General features: G+C 33.7%; 1 protein-coding gene across 1 annotated transcript in view; it reads left to right on the top strand.

Annotated features, from left to right (window-relative positions):
- The first annotated feature begins 1,733 nt into the window (after positions 1–1,733).
- Positions 1,734–26,277, top strand: part of LOC113516584 (protein halfway) — a 61,038-nt gene continuing 36,494 nt past the window's right edge. Inside the window, exon 1 of the mRNA XM_052897482.1 lies at positions 1,734–2,311. Coding sequence (XP_052753442.1) covers positions 2,282–2,311 — 30 coding nt within the window. The 5' untranslated portion in view covers positions 1,734–2,281. The remainder of the gene's footprint in view (positions 2,312–26,277) is intronic.

The raw sequence follows: 26,277 nt of genomic DNA, 5'->3' as shown, positions 1-26,277 counted from the left end.
TTGCCTCTTTGAATTTCTCTATTAATGAGTCAAGACTATTCATACAGTAGATCGATCGAACTGCACGTTTTTGTAATAAGAATATATTCTTAATATCTGCCGCTTTTCCCCATAGTAATATTCCATAAGAGAGTAAACTATGAAAATAACTAAAATAGACTAATCTAGCAGTATCAGTATCAGTGTACTGTCTAACTTTACGCACGGCAAAAGCTGCTGAACTTAGTTTCGCTGCAAGGCTTTGAATTTGTGCACCCCATTGTGTTTTATTATCTAGTGTGATTCCTAGAAAGACAGTAGATTCTATAAATTCGAGATATTCGTCATTTAATTTAATATTGCAATTAGTATTAAAACTTTTAGATAGAGAGAAATTAACACATTTTGTTTTTTTAGCGTTTAACATAAGATTGTTAGTTGTAAACCAGTGCAGGAGACGCCGCAAAGCACTATTTACATCGTCATAATTATTAGTCATTCTATTAACTTTAAAAATCAATGAAGTATCGTCTGCAAACAATACTATGCCGCATCTATCCTGCATGGCATATGAGATCATTAATGTAAACTAGGAATAAAAATGGACCGAGAATAGATCCTTGAGGTACACCCATTTGCACAAGTGACCCGTCAGATGTAGCGTTGCTAATCTTCACTTTCTGTATTCTATCAGATAGATAAGATTTTATTAAATTTAAAGCATTGTCTTTGACGCCATAAAAAGCAAGTTTTTTTTTAGCAATGTATTATGATCAACGCAATCAAAAGCCTTAGAAAGGTCACAAAAAACACCTATCACATCCATTTTAGTTTCCCATGCAGCAAATACGTGTCTAAGCAACTCTGCACCTGCGTCTGTAGTTGAACGACCTTTGGAAAAACCGAATTGACTATTGTGGATTAAATTATTTAAATTGAAATAACTGACAAGTTGCATAAGGATTATTTTTTCAAAAATTTTACTGAGTGCTGGGAGTATGGATATAGGTCTATAATTTATTGGGTCACTCCTATCTCCAGATTTAAAAAGCGGTATGATTTTACTAATTTTCATTATGTTAGGTACAAAGTCTTCCTCTGGTGTATTTAGAATATAGCAAATATATAATTTATTACTTGTTCTAGTACAAGATTTCTAACATTTAAAATTATTTTTTGATTTGCGCCTGATATTTTGGTAAAGCAAAGTGTTGCAAAAATGTAAAACTATTTTGTCAGGCGTTATAGTACAAGAGACTAATATGAATCGGCCGCATTGTGCTTTGTTTAATATTATTGAGGCAAATGTATAAAAGAGTTTGCAAAGAAAGTAATTATAAATAGACATTACTATTTTTTAATTATATATATTTAACTTTAAAGTTAACTTGTAGATATGTATAACAATAATAGTGTAGTGCTTACTACCCATCGATTGTTATCGATATTTTTTGTATTGATTTTTCAAACTAAATGTTTAATTTTATAAATTAAATAGATGTAATTCTTAGTAATTGTTAATATGTACGTAATAATGTTTAAATAAAAAAAACCGTACTAAACACATTTTAGTTTCTATTACGAACTCTTTGTTATAATATTATTTAAATAAGGCACAACAATTTGTTATATGTATATGTAGATTAAGTTCTGGCCATTATTCATGTATTGATAAAATATAGAGGTCAGGTCAGTCAGTTGTGCATTACAGAGTGACCATTGACCATTCGAACCGAAGCACCGACCGACGCTATCAATGCCCAACTCGAACAGAGCGAATGACAGAAATCTCAAACGGGAATACCGGATACCGTCGAGCGCTTGACAAACTCTCCACATCTCTTTCCTCGCAATAGTCACTGGTGCGAATATCTCTCATTCTATCCTTCTCGCTCCACAGTGTGGCAGTGGCAACGTTTGCTCACTGTAACTATAGGTGTAGTGTAGAGCTACACACACAGTGGTGGTGTTCATCCACTTTTGTGTTGTACTGTAGTTTTGCCAAGTTGGAGTCGTTCGGAATTAGACTCGCTACATGTGTTTTGTAGTGCGGGAAATGTCAAAGTGCTGTGAACGGTGCCGATTTTGAGTGGTCGCGAAGTGGTCGCAAGTGATTTCTTTTTGTTTAACAGGGGAAAATGCACCGCCCCCCGGCGGAGCGGCGGCGGCGCGCGAACTCAGCATTTTTTAGATTCCGATAGACTTCGAAAGTTGTTCGTACTTATTTGAAATTTTATACAATTTGTGTTTTGTGTTAATAATACTGAAGGAAAGTGATATTTGAAAGTGGCATCGGGTGAAAATGAGAAATATCCGTTTATGTTTGTTCGACGTGAGTATTTTATGGGCTATTAAAATATTTTACTCCGATTCCATTATTTCACAACGTTTCAATAAATCATAATATTATTTTCCTTGTATGATTTGTTTACTATCCACTGGGTACGCTTGCTGTGTTGATTCTTGGAAATCGTGTTATAGCCTGGCTGGCTAAATATTAAAATAATTTAATAATAATTTGGAAAAATGTTTGCACACAGTTTTTTTTTTGCAGTCGAACAAAGATCTGGCATGGGCCCAGCCAGATCTCGTCATTGAACATGCCATTTGATTACGTTTAAATTTTTTAATCTCCGCCAATTTACACTATTACTTATCTCTTACAACCCATCAGATTATTTTCAGAAATCTAAATATCTCAAAAGTTAAATAAAACCGAATCAAAATAAAAATTCAATTCAGGCACGAAATTAATATTTTTATTTTATTTACATCGTATCACTTAGTTTAAACCTATTTAGTTAATAAACTCAATTTGGTCAACGCATTTCCATTGCTATTCAGCGTGGAAATGCAGCAAGTATCCTAGGCACCCTACCAGCTGGCAGTGATCTCACAGAAATTTTTTATCTTTAAATATTTTTTTAAATTTTTAATTACTTTTTCTTGTTATTTGTAAATAAATATTTAGGATAATATTTCATTAATATAATGTACTTATACAACTTATATAAATTGACAAAATAATAAAATAACATATAGAAAAACTACCTATTCTTTATTCTTGTTTTTGTTTACAAATATATTGATTGCAGGTACATATATAAATTATACTATAACGTAAATATTAACGTCGCTTGCTAATTGATGCAATCAGCATTTATATCTGGGAAAACCCAGTTTATTTACAAAAAAAAATAATAATACGTAATTGCAATGCGAATGCATACATTTTGTCAACAAGTAAAACAAAGAGTTTTCACAAACGAAAATGAGAACAAGATATCTATAATCGTGACATTCATAAATGTATTAGTTAAAAGTGGTTAAGATATTAACTGAAACTAAAAATAGATAGATACCACAATATTTAATATGTAACCTACATCAAACATAGCATAATGACTTCATTATTGTGTAGGTACTGCAGCTAAAAATAGATCTGGGATTAATGATATCTGTGGCTAATTTACTATACGCAACAAGCGCCACGGTATTTTGTATTTAATTTTCTTTGTGTTTATGGCGCGGCATTATTATATTATGCATGTTATTACGCACAATGGATTACCTGTAATAATTTATAATCTAACGTTTGTATGATTTCATATACATAAACGGAGTTTTAGTTAACAAAACGAAGCAATTGTAAGCGTTGATTGAATTGATTTATCCAACGGGAACGTATTTCAGGACTTTTTTTTAATGGATGAAAATGAAATGGTAACCCCACATGCGCGGGGGGAAAGGGATTGTTAGTAATGGAGACTGAGAATCCCATTGCTAGCAATATACCCAACCAGGTCGACCTCCTCGCGGTTCCCCCTGGAAACTATCATGGTTAATTCCTGATGAGTTCATCATGATGGGCTAACTGGCCTGTTTTCATTCTCATCTATCAGCCTTCACTGGTGCTCCGCCAGCGTATCCCGTTAGCGCAGGCGGAGTTACCATACCATTTTCACCCATCAAAAAAAAAACCCACCTGCGCTATCAATACCTATACGCCGGCGGGGCACCAATGAGGGACGATAGGTGAGAATTTATTTATTTAATACTAAAATACACAGCTTGCAAAAACAACTTACATGCCAAGTCTCTTATAAATACAGTCAATATCGGATTTTAATTATACAAATAGGGGGGAAAAGGATTGTTAGCAATGGAGTTTGACAGCCCGATTGCTAGCAATATACCTTATTAGGTCGACCTCCACGTGGTTCCCCCTGGAAACCATCGTGAACAATTCTCGTTGAATTCGTCACGATGGGCTAACTGACCTACTTCATCCTCACCTATCATCCTTCACTGGTGCCCCGCCGGTGTATACCGATGACGCGGGTGGGGTTACCATTCCATTATCATCCATTAAAAAAAAATATACAAACGAAAAATATAATTCTAAAGTAGGCAAGTTAGAGTGGGTGAATGAAAGCAGGTCCGCTGGCCCATCATGACGATTTCATCAATAATTAGCCACGATGGTTTCCAGGAGGAACCGTGTGGAGGTAGACCTGATTGGTATATTGCTAGCAATGGGGCAGTTTGACTCCATTACTAACAATCCCTTTCCCCCCACTTCATGACGTCAAAACATTTTGTATAGTGTAAGAAATATATTCAAACATTTATAGTGCATTTTTTTTTATTCTAGTTGGAGCAATTAATTCATGTATTATTCTCAAACTAGTTCTGTTATGCAATTTTATAATATAGTGGAAATATAAAGGTAAAATGAAACATCTAAATTACTTCACTAAAGATTACATACGTATCTAAATTATCTTCTTTATCTATATTATTTATAATCATGTGGAACGTCTACAGAAGTCTCCCTGTCTATTCACATAATATTTTACTTGTATATTAATATTTAATGGCGAACTGCACGATCGAGCCCTGTGATCGATATCTGTCAGACAAGTTCCAATGAACCCAAATTCAATGGGCTTCCATTGTTTTATTTTACATTTTTTTTTTCACATCCACCGGTTTCAACTATAGATCAGTGCCATTTAATTGTTATTCTGCTTTAAATATAGTTTTGTTTTTAGTTATAAGACATATAAACGCTCATAAAAAGATATCACTATGCAAATAATAATTGAGAAATATTTATAGACAAATGTTTGAATATTTGAAGATGGTTTATCAATGTTACGTAAGCGATTCTTTTTCTGCAGGGAAAAACGTTACTACAATGGTTTATACATACTACGAAGTCAAACACATAAAGATAGCAAAGCACTATTTCTGAATATTCGCATATACTTACCAAAATATTAAGGTCTTACTTTTAAATCATTAAAGTATGGGTTACTCTTTGAGGCTTTTCTTGCTATGTTAAGGTATTAAGCACAAAAAGTACATTATGCAGGCTGTCAATTGACATTATCCAGCATTTTTTATGTAACTTAGAATGGCAAACAAGCTGACGGCCCATCTGATGGTAAGTGGTAACCGTCGCCTATAGACATGAGCAGTACCATGGACATAACAGAGTATACTGTTTCGATCATGATACCCTCCATTCGTTGTCATTTGTGAGGACCCAGGTGTTATTCCTCTGTACCCAGTAACTTTACATAGTCAGTAAAGTAACACAGTCATGCAAACACACTACTGTCACAGTAGAAACACGAATGGGATAGAGGTGCCCAAACAAACGACTTTTGTCTGGTGAATTTGACATATGAATTTCATTTTGACCAGTCATTATAATTATTGTGTGTTGCTAACCAATTTTTCGGCAAGTTCAAGTTACCAACCGAGCGAATAAATTACATAATATAAAGCCTTTGTAACAGAGTAAAAAAAGAATATAAAGGAATGATATAAAGAACACTCAGGATCGCCCGCGGTGAGGTGCCGAACTCAGGACGCATTAATTTTAGGCTATTTTGTTCTCAAATTCCCGTTTGATTCTTTTCGTCAGTTGCTTTACATAGATTATATTATTCATTAAAAAAAAAAAAAAACAAAATCTAGAAATTGCCAAGCAATAAGCTAATATTCATTAATAAAAGAATGATGAAATATAATAAAACATTATATCAAAAGGACTGATTGTGAAATAAAGTCATTTTTAGACTACAATAATTTATTTATAGAAAATACCTTTGTAGTAACTAGAAATTTGACTAGAAAGCCATGTTTTTTCTTTTTACAGAAATAAATACCATCATCAATGATCGTATTAATCACGATTGGTTTTCTCAGAGGGAGATTTTGTACAAAAGTCGTTTGTTTGGGTACCTATGTCCCATTCGTGTTTCTACCGTGAAGCAGTTGTGTTTGCATGGCAGTGTTACGGTTTGAAGGGTGGGATATGGCGTGAATTTACAGGGTACAGAGGAATAACACCTGAGTCCTCAGGAATGCCAACGCATAGGGGGTATCATGGGCGAAACAGTATACTCTGTTATGTCCATGGTACTGCTCATGTCTATAGGCGACGGTTACCACTTTCCATCAGGTGGGCCGTCAGCTTGGTTGCCATTCTAAGTTAAAATCATTTCATCATCATTTCATCAGCCGAACAAGGCATAGAAACATCGGAATAGGAAAAATATTTGCAAAGGAGTTGCAAACTTTTTAGTTATCTTAAACATTTTATTTTTATTGTATTTTTATACTTTTTTGTTTTGTACAATTGTCACTTTGCACTTTATCGTTGTCGCAGTCTGTCTTCCGTAGTTTTTTTTATTAAAATAACAATATTTTCCTTTGAACCAATTGTTTAATTACATCTAACTCATTAATATACAGTCCATAATGTCGTTCACATTTTTGGTCCTACGAGATCGAGTTCGCAAAAAAACACATACTTGATTTGTAGAGTACGTCAGAGTTATTCTTTCGCAGGCTTGACCATTAGATTCATCAGTAACTTTCTATGCTACATCGTAAAACAATACAATATTTCTAATCGTGATTTAAATGACGTGACTTAGATATATACGTGTTTAAATATAGAGTTTTACTTATCTATGCCTAGATATAACTTCTCGGTATACAGTAGCATAATCCTTAGATATAATGTTTAAGCTTGTTGAAATAAATAATTGAGCAAAATCGTCGAGAAGTTTGCCTTAGTTTCTATCTTACTTGGGCCTGTTCCACTGGATGGAACGTGTGAAAGATGATATGGCCAGAATGGGGCTAATTGCGGAAATGACTGCAAATATAAAAGAGTGGAAGAGAAAAACATATCACGATGAGTTCGAAAAATTATTGGGATAAGGGTAGGAATATGGTGATCTATTCTAGAGGCGGCCAATCGGTCGATCGCGACTATTTTTTTAAAGGATGATAATGGAATGGTAACCCCACCCGCGCTATCAGTATACACCGGCGGGGCACCAGTGAAGGATGATAGGTGAGGATAAAGCAGCTCAGTTAGCCCATCGTGATGAATTCAACAAGAATTGTTCACAATGGTTTCCAGGGGGAATCACGTAGAGGTTGACCTAATAGGGCATATTGCTAGCAATGGGGCTGTCAAACTCCATTGCTAACAATCCCTTTCCCCCCAATCGCGACTATTAGTCCAGTCGGTCGTGGCAAGGCAAAAAATATAATATTTTGCTAATCTAGCGGAATATGATCAGACGCAATGCTCACACTAATATAAATAAGTAATTACTAAGAATCATTTTCAGTTTTATGTTTTCCCTCTTAATAAAATAAAAAAAAAAAACTACAATACTACATAATTGTGTACTGAATTATGTCGTTTCATTTGTGATTGCAAGAAGTATGTAATTGGTAGATCGCACAGGGTTTCGTCAGTAAACAGTAGATCTTGGATCTAGTCAAGTCAGCCATTCCTGGTCTATCCAATACGATATGGTAAAGTTATTTAGATGAACAAACAAACAATGATATAGCTATCACTGTTAGAAGTTTGAAGCAGCTGTGTTTGCATGGCTGTGTTTCGGTTTGAAGGGTGGGATATGGCGTGAATTTACTGGGTACAGAGGAATGATACCTGAGTCCTCAGGAATGGCAACGCATGGGAGGTATCATGGACGGAACAGTATACTCTGTTATGTCCATGGTACTGCTCATATCTATAGGCGACGGTTACCATTTTCTATCAGGTGGGCCGTCAGCTTGTTTACCATTCTAAGTTGTATAAAAAAAAATATTATGCTAGTAATATTATTTTGATTTTATCTGCATTAATTTAAAAGAAAGTTTAGTTAGATAGATAGATAAACACTTTATTTGAGCCATTTATGACACACGTAAATTTACAAATGAGTTTATACAATCAAATTATATACACTTTTTTAAAATATACAACAAAAAAAAAGTTTAAATTTCATATTTTTATATGGTACTCGGAATGGCAAAGAACGTTACAAATAAAGCTGACGGCCCACCTGATTGAAAGTGGTGACCGTTTTCTATAAACATAATGCATGTCACAGAAGCGCTGATGTCCATTTTATATACGTTTAATATTCAAGAAAATGGCTACTATATATAGTGTTTATTGTTCCACAATCGTATTATTATTAAAGGAAAAAAAAAACATTCGTAATGTCGACGACTTTCGCAATAAATTTATTTTGTAAGACCTATATATAGAAGTGATAGGTCATTAGATCTGTATTAGGCGGGAGTGATTTATACGTAATATAAAAGAAGGCGATATACCTAGGAGGGAGACTTTGTACAAAAGTCGATTGCTTGGGTACCTCTGTCCCATTCGTGTTTCTACCGTGAAACAGTTGTGTTAGCATGGCTGTGTTTCGGTTTAAACGGTGGGATATGGCGTGAATTTACAGGGTACAGAGAAATAACACCTGAGTCCTCAGGAATGGCAACGCATGGGGGGTATCATGGGCGAAACAGTATACTCTGTTATGTCCATGGTACTGCTCATGTCTATAGGTGACGGTTACCACTTTCCATCAGGTGGGCCGTCAGCTTGTTTGCCATTCTAAGTTGTATAAAAAAATAAAAAAAAATATTTAATGTTAAATTAATATTAGTGGACATTAATCTAAATCTATCTGGACATTACAGAGTTGTTTTAGGGTTTTTTTTTTTATTATAAATAACTGGTGACTGTTATAATAATGAAGTCGAGGCTGTTATCAATAGTTTTAAGTCGATTGTCGATATACGAATAGATTTTTACCGTTATCATCAGGTCTAATTCAATTCTGTTCACAATGGCTTTAAAAAGAAATACGAAGATAGTCTATGGTCTTATTTTATCTTTTAAAATACGACTTTATCTTTTAATATAAGTAAATATTAGTTATATAAAGTTAGTATAAAGTTTAAATTTTTTTTAGCAGACCTTATGGTCTAATCGAAACTCAGACATCATGATAACTTATTTATTTATTTATTAATACAAAATCCACAGCTTTTAAAATGTATAATATTTTAGAGTTATTAAAAAAAAAGTAACGACTTTCGTAAATGGCCTTATTTTATCTTTTTTATCGATTAGACCATAATGTCTGCTAAAAAAATCTAAACTATTGATTTTTTAATTATTTTTGTTAAAGTAATGTTCATTAAAATACTATTATGTATTTATTTTTTGTATAAGATTTCAAATATATTTTATATATTATTTATTGCACCATAAAACTTGTACAAGTGGCGAGCCTAATGCTACATGGCGTATTTTTTTTTGATAGGTAAAAATGGTATGGTAACCCCGCCTGCGCTAACGGGATACGCTGGCGGAGCACCAGTGAAGGGTGATAGATGAGAATGAAAACAGACCAGTTAACCAATCATGATGAATTCATCAGAAATTAACCATGATAGTTTCCAGGGAGAACCGCGAGGAAGTCGACCTGGTTGGGTATATTGCTAGCAATAAGGTTCTCAGTCTCCATTACTAACAATCCCTTTCCCCCCGTACATGGCGTATTATATATTAAATATTTTCGTTTTCTAAATACACGTTCCAATTAACGGGTTTCTAAATTTACTACTTTAGTCTTTACTTAGCAAATGTTTATTAATTAAACTAACATTTATTGAAAGGTAGATACCAATACGTCCTTCGATATCTTTATTAGGCATGTACGATTTAATGTCCATACCCATAAAATACCTATTAACTTTACTATTAACCTAATAGAAGCGAGGGTGCGGAACCTCTTGATTAGGTATTATGTTGGTTTAATTAGTCCGTTTCTGCATACAAACATACGGGTTTTTTTTTACAGATAGATGTCATTTACTACTTCTGTAGGTACATTGGTCGATCCTGTGTTTATTAATTTCTTTAGAATCAGCATCAATTTTTAAAGATTAATCTTCTCAATCCTATTTTAAAGATTGAGCTGAGATTTCAAAGTATAATTTGAATGCTTGTTTAAATTTAGAAAATTAATTACGAGATAAGAAAAGATTAAAAACTTAAGTTTTAAATTTACAAAAGTACTTATTTGAATTTAGAACGCGGAATTTTGTCTCTATCATTCACAAGTGGATTTCGCTTCGGATCAAGCATTTTTTTCTTTGATCTTCAAACGTATTCAATCCAAAAGCATAAGATCAATACGGAGTAAGCAGGTTGGGAAAGCACTAGTTATTCGATGGATTGTACACATAACAATAATTTACTTTTACCAGAGGGAGACTTTGTACAAAAGTCGTTTGCTTGGTCACCTCTGTCTCATTCGTGTTTCAACCGTAAAGCAGTTGTGTTTGCATGGCTGTGTTTCTGTTTGAAGGGTGGGATATGGCAGTGAATTTACAGGGTACAGAGGAATAACACCTGAGTCCTCAGGAATGGCAACGCATGGGGGGAACAGTATTATGGGCGAAACAGTATACTCTGTTATGTCCATGGTACTGCTCATGTCTATCGGCGACGGTTACCACTTTCCACCAGGTAAGCTGTTAGCTTGTTTGCCATTCTAAGTTGTATAATTAAAAACAATTTAATAGAATCGTATACAATTGTGTTTGAAGTGTCTACGTTTGCACTGCGCTCAATTCGATGGCACAATTCTTAGAATATCTAACATTAGTATTAACCTATAGTTTGCATTATTAATATTTTTTTTTTAATGAATAATAATAAAATGGTAACTCAGCCTGCGCTAACGGTATACGCTGGCGGGGCACCAGTGATAGATGACAGGTGAGAATGAGAAGGCAGGTCAGTTAGCCCATCGTGGTGAATGCATCTGTAATTTAACATGATGGTTTCCAGGGGGGACCACGTGGAGGTCGACCTGATGAAGTACATTGCTAGCAATGGGACTGGTAGTTCTCATTACTAACAATCTCTCCCCCTCTCTTAATAAATATTGACCCCTCTTAGGTTAATAATAGCGTTTCTTTCCTTTCAAATGACAACCGGTCGTTCTATTTTACGACTTCAACAATCAAGTTCTAAAGATGTTCGCTTGCTAATTAGTTAAAAAGTTAATTAATGTGTATGGTGGACTAAATACCTACACAATTATTGATTATGTATAACTATATAATATTTAGACGTAAACTAATTAAATAATTAGTCTATAGTTATTAAATAACGCTAATTAATTACACTTAATTAGTTATATAAATAAATAATAATAAATAAACGTAATAGTATTGATATTTTAAATGGGAAAGTTTGTTTGTTATTGTATGTTTATTATTGTGGTATTTTTTAATGGATGAAAATGAAATCGCAACCTCGCTTACTCTAATGGGGCATCAGTGAGGTATGATAGGTGAGAATGAAGAATTAACCTCGATGTTTTTTTTTATGGGTAAAAATGGTATCTTAACCCCGCCTGCGCTAACGGGTTAAGCTGGCGAAGCACCAGTGAAGGGTGATCGATGAGAATGGAAACAGGCCAGTTAGCCAGGCCATCATGATGAATTTATCAGGAATTAACCATGATAGTTTCCAGGGGGAACGGCGAGGAGATCGACCTGTTAAAGTGGTATAGAGGGTAGGACATAGTCTTACCATAGACAAGATTGTAAATTAGTAGATAGGATTTTTTATATACTAATTAAAATAATTAAAAGGCACCATGAGAAATATTTTAGTATATACTTAGAATTAAAATAAATTTAAAATTAAAAGTTAATTATTAATTACATTTTAAATTATATATATTCTACTTATTGAATAATAAAATAATAATGAGTTTATTATTTTATTATAGTATATATATATATATATATATATATATATATATATATATATATATATATATATATATATTATATGATATTTATTTATTTAAACTTCAATCCATAGTGAAACTATGTACATACGGCGGTCTTAATACCAGATGGTGTTCTCTACCAGTCAACCATTGGGTAAACAGAGAAATAAATAGGCGATGCATTATTGAATTGAGGAAATATAAAAAGTAATACTTATTTTTTATTTTTGTTGAATTCGTCACGATGGGCTAACTGACCTGCTTCATCCTCACCTATCATCCTCCACTGGTGCCTCACCGGTGTATACTGATAGCGCGGGTGGGGTTACCATTCCATTATCATCCATTAAAAAAAAACATCTGTTTATGTCTAAACAAAAGAAAGTTTATCCCATAAAATATAGAAGAACATATATTATTAAATAAAAGACTTCGCATTACTAATTTCTTACCTAAATTGGAATGAGGCAATAAATTAGAATAACAACTAAAGGATTTGTTTTGATAAATAAAACATCTTCTGAAATAAAAACGAAATGCTGTACTTGCAGACTTTGATCGTCGACTTTGGTATATAAATTTGGCAAATAATTATAAATAAACATTATTACCTTTAGACAAAATTTTGTTAGGTCCTATTTAGATAGACAGTGTTTTAAATTATTTTTATGGTAACATCGTAAATACCTTAATATAGGCACCCATTCAGAATACAGTGTGTTTCGATAGATTTATTTCCTTTACATTATTAACATACAAACATAGATACATTACATATAAACATAGATTTATTTCCTTTACATTATTATTGTAAAAAAAAAAAAAAAACTGTTGACATAAGACAATTTTATGGACATTATTCCAGACAAATTATCATATTGAAGACTAGGCAGCATGGTCTCCGACCTTAGCCTGTTCCACAATGGAATAAACGTACTAAAAAAAAAATTATGGACATTTTTTTACAAAAGAACATTTATATTTCCCTATGACTAAATTCAAATGTACTCATCTCTTAGTAGTTTCAGCATGACTAAACAATTACGTATAACCACAAAAATGAATTAACTAAAAGATATTCTTGTTAGGATGACAATATTACACCATAGATATAGAATACACGGTGACAGGTATCCCTCATACGTTATCAATCAACGTGACAGCAATGAGCAGTTATGCCTTCGGATCCTGTTATTTACTGCCAACTTTCAAACCATAGCAGGTACAGTTGCGTGGCGGCAGAAACACGAGTGGTACATCTCTGCATTGTCTATGCCACGTCTGGTGTGAAGAAAAGTTAATGAAAATTTAAACAAATTAATAATAATTGTAAAATTAATTAATTTATTTGACAATTATTATATAATATTTATTATATAAGTAGGTAGGTATTATATATGTTTATAGTATATGTATTTATGTATGTAATATTTTATTTTATTGTACATTTGTTTATGTATTCTAAATACAGTTGTAACACTTCAGCTGCCAGCTAACGATATGCTTTCTCACTGTATTGGGTTGACTGGAAGAGATCTCTCTCAGTAAGTCCACCCTTGCTTACAATATTTATAAATGCATTATATTATATGTCATTTACAAGTGCAATAAAGAATATATATATATATATATATATATATATATATATATATATATATATATATATATATATTTATCCATAGATGCCACGCTTGACGCTGCTGCCGGTCCCTCGACCTTGAAATTGTACTAGTATGATACTACATACATAATATATATTTCATTTGAGAACATTGTAATGGAGACTCGTCTTATAATTCCGTTTATTATAACTATATAAACCTTATATTTGATAACAGAATAACAGCTGATAAGTATACGTGACGACAATCAACCTTCAACGAAAATAAATCATCTGAATAATGTTAGAACGTTGATGTTGACTATTTTCAGAACACAGTCTAAGGTTTATTTGTTTTTATTTATTTATTTTATTTATTTATGGCAACAAACAGTCATTTACAAAATAATTAACAACAATATACATTACAGTTTTAGAACAATAGACATAACCAGAGGGAGACTTTGTACAAAAGTCGATTGCTTGGGTACCTCTGTCACATTCGTGTTTCAACTGCGAAGCAGTTGTGTTTGCATGGCTGTGTTTCAGTTTGTAGGGTGGGATATGGCGTGAATTTACTAGGTACAGAGGATTAACACCTGAGTCCTCAGGAATGTCAACGCATTGGGGGGTATCATGGGCGAAACAGTATACTCTGTTATGTTCACGGTACTGCTCATGTCTATAGGCGACGGTTACTACTTTCCATAAGGTGGGCCGTCAGCATGTTTGCCATTCTAAGTTGTATAAAAAAAAAGTGCCAATAATAGTATTTTAAAGACATAGAGATAATTATTTATGAAGTCCCATGGAAACACGCATGAAATTTAGCAAATTTAGTGGTAGATAAAATGTTATTTGATTGAATTCGGTCCTAGAAGATTCTTAGAGGTCGCAGGATTTACTATGAAACCGAATTCCGAAGTTTCGTAGCCCAATTTAGTTCGATATCGAAATTGGAGCCGTGAGCGGGAAGTGATTCGTTTATTTTTATTTATTTATACTTTATTGTATCTATACCTCTATACCTCTCTTTACGATTGTTTACCATGTAATTGTATTACCAAATCATTGCTGTGGATGTGTGAACTGCAGCAATATAAATTTTATTTATAATTGTTACTAAATTGTTAATAAATTGTTACAAATTTTATGCATTCTGATTTTGTTTTTGTTTTGATTTTTTAAATTTTTTGTACATGTATCTTTTTTTATCTTTTTTTCACTGTGCATTTGTGTCTGTCGCTGTTTGTGTGCTGTAAGTGATGCAAATAAATTATCTATCTATCTATTTATCTATCTTATATATTAATCAACCTGATTTTATGGACATTTATTGTTATATTAATAGGATCTTACTTAAAATAAACATAGAACAATACAACTACTAGCCTATATATATATAATTAGAGATAAGTTATTAAAAATTAAAAAAAATATATATATAAACTTATTGTTATAGTTTCTTTGATAGATTGCATTAGAATTATAATTTTTGTTTGTATAATTCAAATCCGTTATTGGCTGTATTTATAATAGATTGAAGCATGTATTGTATTGTACATATTTTTTAAGAGTTGTGGATTTTTGTATTAAATAAATAAAATAAAAGATTGTACTCAAAAAATTACATTGTTGTTATAATTTATATAGTTTATTTTCGTAAGTCATAGAGCAAAATGCCATAAAATTGTATCATAATTTGGTTCGATCTAATCTCATTTAATCAATATAATTACATGCAACAAAATTACGGTTCTATTGGTACCTATATATAGGACCGTAATCATATATATATATTGCTAATAACAGGACATATTGCTAGCAATAGAATTGGAACATACGTTTTTATACTCCAAAAATTGATTAGCGAAACTCGAAATAAATTTAAGTAAAATCATAGTTTTTTTTTTATTTAGTATCACTGTTCATTCCATCATTACGAGAAATATATATTTATATATATATATATATATATATCTGTCACGCCTGTCTGCCATGAGGTTAGGCAGAAACAATTGAACGCCAAATGCTTCGATTCAAACAAACCTCTTTCGCTTATATATATATATATGATTACGGTATGATTGTCCGTATTATCACGATGTATCGATTGACCGATATAAAAATAGCCTATGTCCATATTCATCTGAAATTCCACGCTAATGCTAAGATCGGTGGAAAACATTCACGTGCGGTCGAAGGCACGGGAAACAGCTAGCATCTAAATAATATTTAATAAACACGTTCACGATATTACAATACATGGCACGAACGAAACGGCATTGCAAATATTTTGCATTATTGAGCAATTTGTATATGTTGCAGTCAAAACTCTTCACCAGTCAAAAGTATTGACTAGCAAAATCAGTGAAAAGTATTTTTGATCGTATCGTCATCATCACAGGTGTTCTTGCCCGCCTTGTTGTGCAGGCGGGCGAGGTAGGGGCCTCGGGGTAAACCCCTCTACCCCGGCTGCATCTCCGGAGGCAACTACCTCCGGGTCGCTGGGTTCTTGAGCCGGCATACACTGGTGGTCTGTGTATGCCGGCGTGGTGTCTTTTTTGATCGTATGCTTTAGTTCAGCCTATCCAAAAGTGGGCGGTTAGAGACACAGAAAAAAATGGGGGTTTTGTGTAGTGTAGAGGCTTGGGGGGTTATTTGTTGATCTTGAAGTAAAAATGGTTTTTAAGTAAGTGAAAAAATGAGGGCGCTAAAAAATAAATTATTCTCAAAGTGGGCAGTAGACAAAATAAGTTTGCGAACCCCTGCTTTATTCAATAATACCTACTTTTGACTAAAACAATAATTAAAAGTACCTAATCTGACCCAAATGGGGGGGAAAGGGATTGTTAGTAATGGAGTTTGACAGCCCCATTGCTAGCAATATGCCTTATTAGGTCGACCTCCACGTGGTTCCCCCTAGAAACCATCGTGAACAATTCTTGTTGAATTCGTCACGATGGGCTAACTGACCTACTTCATCCTCACCTATCATCCTTCATTGGTGCCCCGCCGGTGTATTACTGGGTAACTGCTAATAGTGTTACTATTAGCAGTTAAAACCACTTTTGACCAACCTGTTAAGTCAAAAGTACTTTTATCTGATTTTGCTAGTCAATAGTACTTTTGACTGGTTAAGAGTTTTGCCTGCAACATATACAGTAATGCATTCCACAACCGATTCCGTCCACACGGAGACGGTGTCCAATGACCAAGCTGTACAATTGCGTTAGCCAACGCGAACGACTCGATTGAATTATCTCGTTCACTCCTTGACCGGAGCGGAGGCCATCCAGCCATCCAATCTGTCTCCCCATCGTTTGTCGGCTACAATTCAATTGTGTCTTAATTGTTATTTTTACACTCGGCGTTTTATGACTTTATTATTAATGAGTGACAATTTAATGGCCTACCTATACAATATAGATGCTCAGTAATACATTGTAAAACTTCGGAGAGAGCCTGCAGATCTGTAGTACAGGTTTCGACCTAGTTCAGACTCCGGACTCTCACAAGGATAAAAATATTAAGTTAAAAATATTAAGAATTATTTATTTTAACTATAACATTTGAGTCGATCGGTACACACGTGTGACTGTAACTACTAATGAACTGTCAGTTTTCTCATATTGGGTTTGCTGGAAGAAATCTCTATTGGAGATAAGCTCGCCTCTGTGCACTATTATGTTTGTTTTTACATTTTAATAACCTTTTGTGTGCAATAAAGAGTAATAAAATTATATACCTTGTATTTCACTTATAAATTTATATTATACTATAGGTATACGTTGGTGGGACACCAGTGAGAGGTGACAGAGTGAGGATATGGGGATAAAATGAAATGGATCGTAAGTTATACTTATTATATATATATATATATATATATATATATATATATATATATATATATATATATATATATATATATATATATATATATATATATGTGAAGTTATAGTTGTATATTAAATAATTATTTGGGTAGGTAAGTATATGTATGTATATTTATATATATTTATGGATGTATGTCCTGAGTCCTCAGGAATGGCAACGCATGGGGGGTATCATGGGCGAAACAGTATACTCTGTTATGTCCATGTTACTGCTCATGTCTATAGGCGACGGTTACCACTTTCCATCAGGTGGGCCGTCAGCTTGTTTGCCATTCTAAGTTGTATAAAAAAAAAAAATGGCGCGTTACGAGTATAATCAGCACCAATGTGTTATTTGTATATTTTTACAATACGATAAATGTGTAAATTTGATTTCACAAATGTGCTTTGTAAAGTGGCTTTCACTTATTTATTATTTACAGTTTCTAGGTACCGGTTAAGGTACAATAATGACTCACTAGCTACACACCTAAAAATGGTAGAAATATGATGTTAAAATGAAATAAAAATATTTATTTAACGCGTATCAATAACAATTACAACTAAATCATAAACAATTATAAACTTAAAGAAACAGGAAATACAAAAATAAATTTATACCTAATTAGGAATTATGCGACAGTGTGCGTACAATAAAATAAGGAAACAGTATGGTTTATGATTTTTGTATAATCTAAATTTAAATTGTTATAAAAAACCAAAAACTAATTGTATACTTAGAGTTTTTAAATTCATCTAATTGTCGCTTCACAGTTTAATCATAGCACCTGCGATTGTCTCTTGCTTCGACTTTAACAATGACAATTGAAATTGTCACCACATTGACAAATAATTTAAAACGGACAGAATGACAAAAAATTAAATAAGTTGGCTAATGTTTGTCATTCGCGCGGAAGTGTATGCAAATGTTATTGTGGTGCTAATAAGCGCCATCTCCGGGTTTCATTTTTGGCGCGCTTGTAACATACTCGTATACCTTTTTTTGTTATGGAATTGAGGACACGTAAAATAACGACTAATATTAGATATGTTAGAATCTTATATCTTACGAAAATTAATTTTTTTTTATACCTCTCCTACAGGTTTTTTTTTTATCTAAAAAGCGTTTTTAAATAAAAAAAAGTTGATGCGCGAAAACAATAAGACGCGTGACGTTTTAGTTGTATTTATGACGCTTTCTAAGCGTATTTTAGAGGGGCACTATTCTTAATCTATGAATTGGAACGTATATAATTATTTTTAAAACGTGACGTTGCTCAATTTTTTTTTAGTACGTTTGTTCCGTTGTGGAACAGGCTAAGGTCGGAGACCATGCTGCCTAGTCTTCAATATGATAATTTGTCTGGAATGTGACGTTGCTCAATCATAGCTGTCATAGATTAAAAATAGTAATGAACGTTTCAATTCTTCGATAATCGACAGATAAAAAAGTTACAATTTTATTTTTATAAATAAAAACAATTACAATTTATCGTAATGAAAAAATTTTTTATAATTATTGTTTAGCCATAAGTTATGATGTTGAATTTATTACATATTCCATTGTTTCAATTATTAAATAGTCAATTTTCTATGCTTTAAAAAAATAGCGCCAATTTCCTACGTGTTGTGGCAAGGGTACAAACTAAGTACACTAAGGGTAGAAACTACCCCTCAAGGGTAGTTTCTAACAAACATTACATACCGACAGCTTCATACAAGCAGCCATAAATAATCGAGTTCAGTGTGTGCATATAAATAACCACTTGTTTAGCAAACAGGGTGGAACCAAGGAATGACTTTGTAAACAGTTTGGAAGAATTGGCCGCACGCTGAGTCAATTACGTTATAATTTAGTGGAGTTACTGACGCACGGTGGATAGAAAAACAATAAATTATGTGGTCTAACGTCTCTATTTGGGGGGAAAGGAATTGTTAGTAATGAAGCCTAACTGTCCCAATGCTAGCAATATACTTCATCAGGGCGAACACCACGTGGTTTCCCCTGGAAACCATAGTAGTTAATAATTGCTGAATACATCACGATGAGTCAACTAATTTGCTTTCATTCTCACCTATCATCCCTCACTGGTGCCAGCTAGCGTAGGTATACTGATAGCGTAGGGGGTCACTATTTCATTTTCAACCATTAAAAAATTGAGAAAAGAAATTAAAAAATTGAGATAGAGAATTATTATTACTAATGGTTAATTGAGGCTAAAGTTCTCATACTCTACCAGGCCGACCACCAAGCGGTTCTCCCTAGAAACTATTGTAATTTATTATTATCAAATTCGATGCGATGGACCAACTGATTTGACTTCATTCTCACCTATCACCCCTCACTGGTGCCCCGCCGGTGTATACCGATAGCGCGGTTGGGGTTACCATTCCATTATCACCTATAAGAAAAAAAGCACCCTTTGAAGAGGATATTCAGTCAGCGAGACTACACGTTTACTCTAAAAAAATATTGTTCATAAATAACAATAAATGTTGAGGCTCCAACTAACACAGCGCATTCGGGGGAAAAGGGATTGTTAGTAATGGATATATTTTAAATTTTCTTTCATTCAAATGTAAAACGTCATCTGGAAGTTTATTATAAAAACGTATACAGTTCCCCATGAAAGATGTACTGACTTTTCTAAGGCGATAACAAGGAGCATTCAATTTGTTTTTATTTCTTGTATTGAAATTATTTGTGTCACTGTTATTTTTAAAAAGATTTATATATTTACGTATATACTATTTCATTGCCACCTATAATACCCTTCCACTTCTCTTTGCTATGTACAATGAATAATAAGCTAATAGTAATAAGTATGTAAATATTTATATACTTAAATCATCATCATCATCAATCTATATAAATACATTACACGTGTAAATTTATGTGATAAAAATTTTATACGTGCTAGATTTAGCTCACAAATTCTAGCTTGAAATTTTAAAAATACGTAACTAGTTCTAGTTGGGGGGAAAGGGATTGTTAGTAATGGAGACTGAGAATCCCATTGCTAGCAATATGATGACGATAAAGGCAGATTAGTTGGTCCACCGTTACAATCGTAACCCATGTTTTTTTTTAAAGACGTTCCATTGGTGTATATTTTTCTCAAAAAAAAAAATAAAGATTTTTATTACATTATTTTTAAAATATATATTTCTTTTTTTTTATACAACTTAGAATGGAAAACAAGCTGACGGCCCACCTGATGAAAAGTGGTAACCGTCGCCTATAGACATGAGCAGTACCATGGACATAACAGAGTATACTGTTTCGTCCATGATACCCCCCATACGTTGCCATTCCTGAGGACTCAGGTGTTATTCCTCTGTACCCAGTAAATTCACGCCATATCCCACCCTTCAAACCGAAACACAGCTATGCAAACACAACTGCTTCACGGTTGAAACACGAATGGGATAGAGGTACCCAAGCAATTGACTTTTGTACAAAGTCTCCCTCTGGTAAATTTCTCCTTAATACACAACACTGGTATATTTAATGGACTTAGGTACTGTTTGTTTTTTTTATTTCTGTATCTCAAGTTTATTTTTAGTGTTTAGGTGATATGAAATCCTTATGTTACTGTTAACGTATTATTTCTTATCATTACGTGTAAATATAACAGTTCCAAGTAGAGTCAATGTTTGTACGCGCCCGCGCAGCCGACGTGTTGACACACTCGTGACCGACATACTTCAGCGCTTGGTGCCCACTAGTGTGGCCTGGGTAGGCCTAGTATATGACGTGACCACACTTGCATTCAGTATTTTCGACATTCGCCTATTAGGTTGAAGGTCGACAATACCTTATTAAAGGTGGGGGGAGAAGGGATTGTTAGTAATGGAGACTGAGAATCCCATTGCTAGCAATATACCAAACCAGGTCGACCTCCTCGCGGTTCCTCCTTGAAACTATCATGATAAATTCCAGATGAATTCATCATGATGGGCTAAATGGCCTGTTTTCATCCTCATCGATCACCCTTCACTAGTACCCCGCCAGCGTATCCCGTTAGCGCAGGCGGGGATACCATTCCATTTTCATCCAATAAAAAAGAAACTTATTAAAGGCAGAATTATAATCGGTATTCTCGTAGAAAGAAGGAAAAATGAAAACATTTCTTCATCATCATCATCATATAGCCGTTATCTGCCTATAGTTGAACATAGAACTCGCCCATAAATTGTCATAAGCAGCAGTCCTGAGCCACATGCATCCAATAACTTGCTGTAACGCATTTGAGGTCGTTACTCCATCTAGTGGGGGTCATCCTATAACGCGTTTACCCGTACGGAAGCTCCAGAACCTTTCTTCCCTATCGGTTATCGGTTCCTCAAGATAGTGACGATTTCATTGCCACTTTAGCTTATTTATAGTTTTGGGGTATGTCGGCCACTTTAGTTCTTATGCGGATATTCTGATTTCGGATTTTATCAAGCAAAAAAAAACTAAGCTAACTAACTAAAAAAACTAAACTAACTAAAAAAAAAAAAAAAAAAAACGAGTATAGCCCTCTTTATAGCTCGCTGAGTAATTTGGAGTTTTTGCTTTGAATACGGGCAATCGTGTAGGACCATATTTCGGTTCCATAGATCATCACGGGCAATACGAGTACACACTGGTTAAAGACTTTCGTCTTTAAACTTTGAAGTATTTGAAATATCGGGTATCCAGGTGTACTCATTACGATGAACACTGACATACCTGACATTTCACTCTCATCTCTCATCTCTCAATGGTGCCCCGCCAGAGTATACCGTTAGCTCAAAGTTACCATTCCATCATTATATATATATAAGTGATTATTTCTATCAGTCGTCTAGTTCTATAGTACAAGCTTTGCTGAAAATGTGAATAGAGGGCGCTGTAGATATCTAAGGATGTGTATTTATTTATATTATATTATCAGTACCATTCTTTCAGACTTTCGGTACAGTATAAAACTTACTTTTTACTTTTAACTCTCCATCTAGATGTACATAATAATAACATAACTCACTAGCGATCCACCCCAGCTTCGCACGGATAGAGAATTTAAAATACAGTAAATGTTACTCGCGAACAATTTAGCTTTTTACAGGTGAAAGTATTTTTAGAATCAGTTAACTTTTTTTTTTATTAACCGTTACAATAAAAAAATCGACTCTTTAATTTAGACTCCAATCTTAGATCATATATAGATAGAGCATGGAGCCTTAAAAACGGGTCAACTTTTTGTCAGCTAATTGTCAAATTACCTGACTCGTGTTTTTTATTAATACTCTATATACTTACGCACACAATGTATCTTGACGTATCTTATATTTAATTATTTAATAAATAAAATGAATCTTTGCGTATTAAAAAGGCGCAGAATTTATAAGACAAAATAAATATAGAAGTTATAAGGGAATCACTCATGTCTATTTATGACGTAGAATTGTATGAAAAAGTTGACCCGCTTTTCACGAAGCATTTGTATGGAGACACTGTATCTATATAATCTAAGGTTCTACAGGGTTCCAATATGAAATGTTTAGACAAAAGGAGTAAAGAAAAAGGAATTTGGTATAAAACAATCCAGTCTCAGCCTCCAAAGATACCGTGGTTCATAAACTTAAAAGCAAATAGAAATTTCGTTGTTACAACTCTCAGATTGCGCTCAGGACATTATCCAAATGCAAAATTCGCTTTTCTTATGAAAAAAGTTAATAATCCGAATTGTGATGTTTGTAACACATTGGATGATGTTCACCATATGATATCTGAATGTACGAAATACAAAACACAAAGGCGAGTATTGATACAGAAATATAGTCTCAATAGACAGGAGATTGGTTTATTTTCAAATATACTCGCAGAGCCACATTCCGGAATGGCAAAATCTTTAATTACTATATTTTTGTATCAATAATTCCTTTTATCAAAATAGACTACTAAGATATTATGTATTGTCTATTTATGTATATATACAATATTTTAAGTATGTGAGGTATTTTATAAAATTAGGGTATGATGAGGCTGACATATCCTTATAGGATAAAAGCCTATAAATAAAAAAGATTTAAAAAAGGTTCCAATATATATTACTACACGCCAAAATTCCAAGGCATGCCTGACCATTATCGTTATTATTATTGTTTGGTGTTTATATTTGTCGTTTAAAATTATTTCGTATTCCATGCTGGACACGTCCACCTGTCGAATTTGAATCATTACCAGTCTATTGTTCGACGATCGCTCAGTGCCCGAGAATACCACGGTTAACACTTCCATCTAACAATTTGAATTGCAGTATTGTCCCAAATGGTAGTAAACACTGAAGTAATATTGCTTTATCGTGTACCTACACCTCTAAAGATACTAACGACATTATTTTCAGTAATAGTGTTTGAAAAACTGAAAAAATTTATATATAAAATTTCTTTCTTATTGTTTAAACTACGCTATATAAGGAAGCTATTTGCAAAATTTCAAGATTTTGCAGTAAGCGATTTCGGTTGTGTTGACATATGGATCAATTAGTTAGTCACTCAGCATTATGTTGAAAGATAGATTAAAATGAATGATAGAATGAACGAACGAATGAATGATTGCATGGAAGAATGAATTAATAGATATTTACTCACAAGAAACATGACAAGTTTATAGATGTTAACAATAGGTTAGGTTAGGTTCACGTATTTCACCATAATTGAGCATACAAAAATAAAAAATCTAAAAGGTGTAAATGTAGATTAAATGACTTATTAAAACAATTACTGCACTGTTTTATCTCTTTCTTTCACATTACATTCCCAATTTGAAAGAAAGTGACAAAACAGTGTAATAGTCAATATAGGTTTCTAGAAGGATTTAGTTCTTATGAATTAGGGGTTAGTCAATTAAATTGACATTTGGTTGTTTCAATTTGACACATTTTTTTTTTTAATAAGTCAAACCGCGCTATTTATTCAGTATTGCAAGTAATTAGATTACATTTCCCAAACTAAGCCGATTTTTAAATTAGAATAGGGAACAATTTCTTCTGATATTATACAAATGTCTGCATTGGTTATAAATTAATACACATGTACTAATTAAAATAACGACAATTTTCAATAATTTTATGTCATTTTTGTTTTTCGGTTTGTTTAACCTTATGATATAATTTTTTCCATATACTGAATAGTAAGTTTACATTATGGTAACCCTATTCAGGCAAACATGGATATAGAAGTTGACGCGGGACAATGAAAAGATTGTTGTGTTCTTTGAATATTATTTGTAAAAAAAAAATAATTTTCGAGTTACGATCCTCTTATACATGACGCTGGCAGAAATAAATGGTCGTAAAAATGGCGACTGATTGCCATTAAGAAAAAGAAGATGGAGACGCTTTGTCTATATAATCGAAGATGTATGCAAAATAGCTAAAATCTACTGTTTTAGTTGAACAATATTTCAAATATTACCTTCTTTTTTTATGCTACCTCGAATGTCAAAAAAGGTGACGGCCCACCTAATGGAAAGTGGTAACCGTCGCCTATAGACACTGTTTTGCCCATAATATCTTCCATGTGTTGCCATTCCTGAGGAGTCAGGTATTATTCCTCTGTACCCTGTAATTTCACACCATATCCCACCCTTTAAACCGAAACAGCCATGCAAACAACTGCTTCACGGTAGAAACACGAATTGGACAGAGGTGTTCAAGCAAACGACTTTTGTACAAAGTGTCCCTCTAGTCTGGATGATATATTTTGCTGCTGGATATATATAGATAGATATAGATAGGACGCTTCTCGATACTCACTGAAACGGTAATGGACTCCGCGCAGACGATGTCGCGGACAACAGTTAGTTCTATTACCTATATATTTCATGAGCCTTATTTACTTTTCCATTATCGCATTTCGCACGCAGCCACGCACCGTTAGTAGTTGTAGTACCTAGTAAACATGATGTCAACGTACTTACAACCTAGATGGCAGTATGTCAACATAAACATCACTCCTGGATCTGAAAACGCTCTGTTTATTTATTTGTAATGCTAATTAATTAGCATTCCACTATTGGACATGGTTCCGTGTGATCCAGGCATAGAAAGGATCACCGTTTCTTTTCCTGTGTGTGTCGTAAGAGACAGGAGAGAGGGGGGAAAGGGATTGTTAGTAATGGGGTCAAATAGCCCCATTACTAGCAATATACCCTGTCAGGTCGACCTCCACTTGGCTCCCCCTGGAAACCATCGAGGCTAATTCTAGTTGAATTCGTCAGGATGGGCTAACTGACCTGCTTTCATCCTCATTAGTCATCTATCACTGGTGCCCCGCCATTGTATATCGATAGCACAGACGGGGTTACCATACTATTATCACCCATTAAAAAATCCCGCTTGCGCTATCGATATACCATACACTTTTGGGGCATCAGTGAGGGATGATAGGTGAAGATGAAGCAGGTCAGTTAGCCCACCGTGACGAATGTAATAAGAAATCAATCACGATGGTTTCCAGGAGGAACCACGAGGAGGTCGACCTGACAGAGTATATTGCTAGCAATGGGGCTACTAATCCCCATTACTAACAATGCCTTCTCACCGTGGGGAAAAATGTTAGGACACTTGATACGACACGACGAACTTATGAACATTATAATAGAAGGTAGGAAGGAAGGGGGAGATTAAGATATAGT

Source organism: Galleria mellonella, unplaced genomic scaffold (genome assembly GCF_026898425.1).
Source record: "Galleria mellonella isolate WM207_F2 unplaced genomic scaffold, CSIRO_AGI_GalMel_v1 utg36, whole genome shotgun sequence".
Taxonomy (NCBI): Eukaryota; Metazoa; Arthropoda; class Insecta; order Lepidoptera; family Pyralidae; genus Galleria; species Galleria mellonella.
This window is presented reverse-complemented; position numbering and strand designations above follow the sequence as displayed.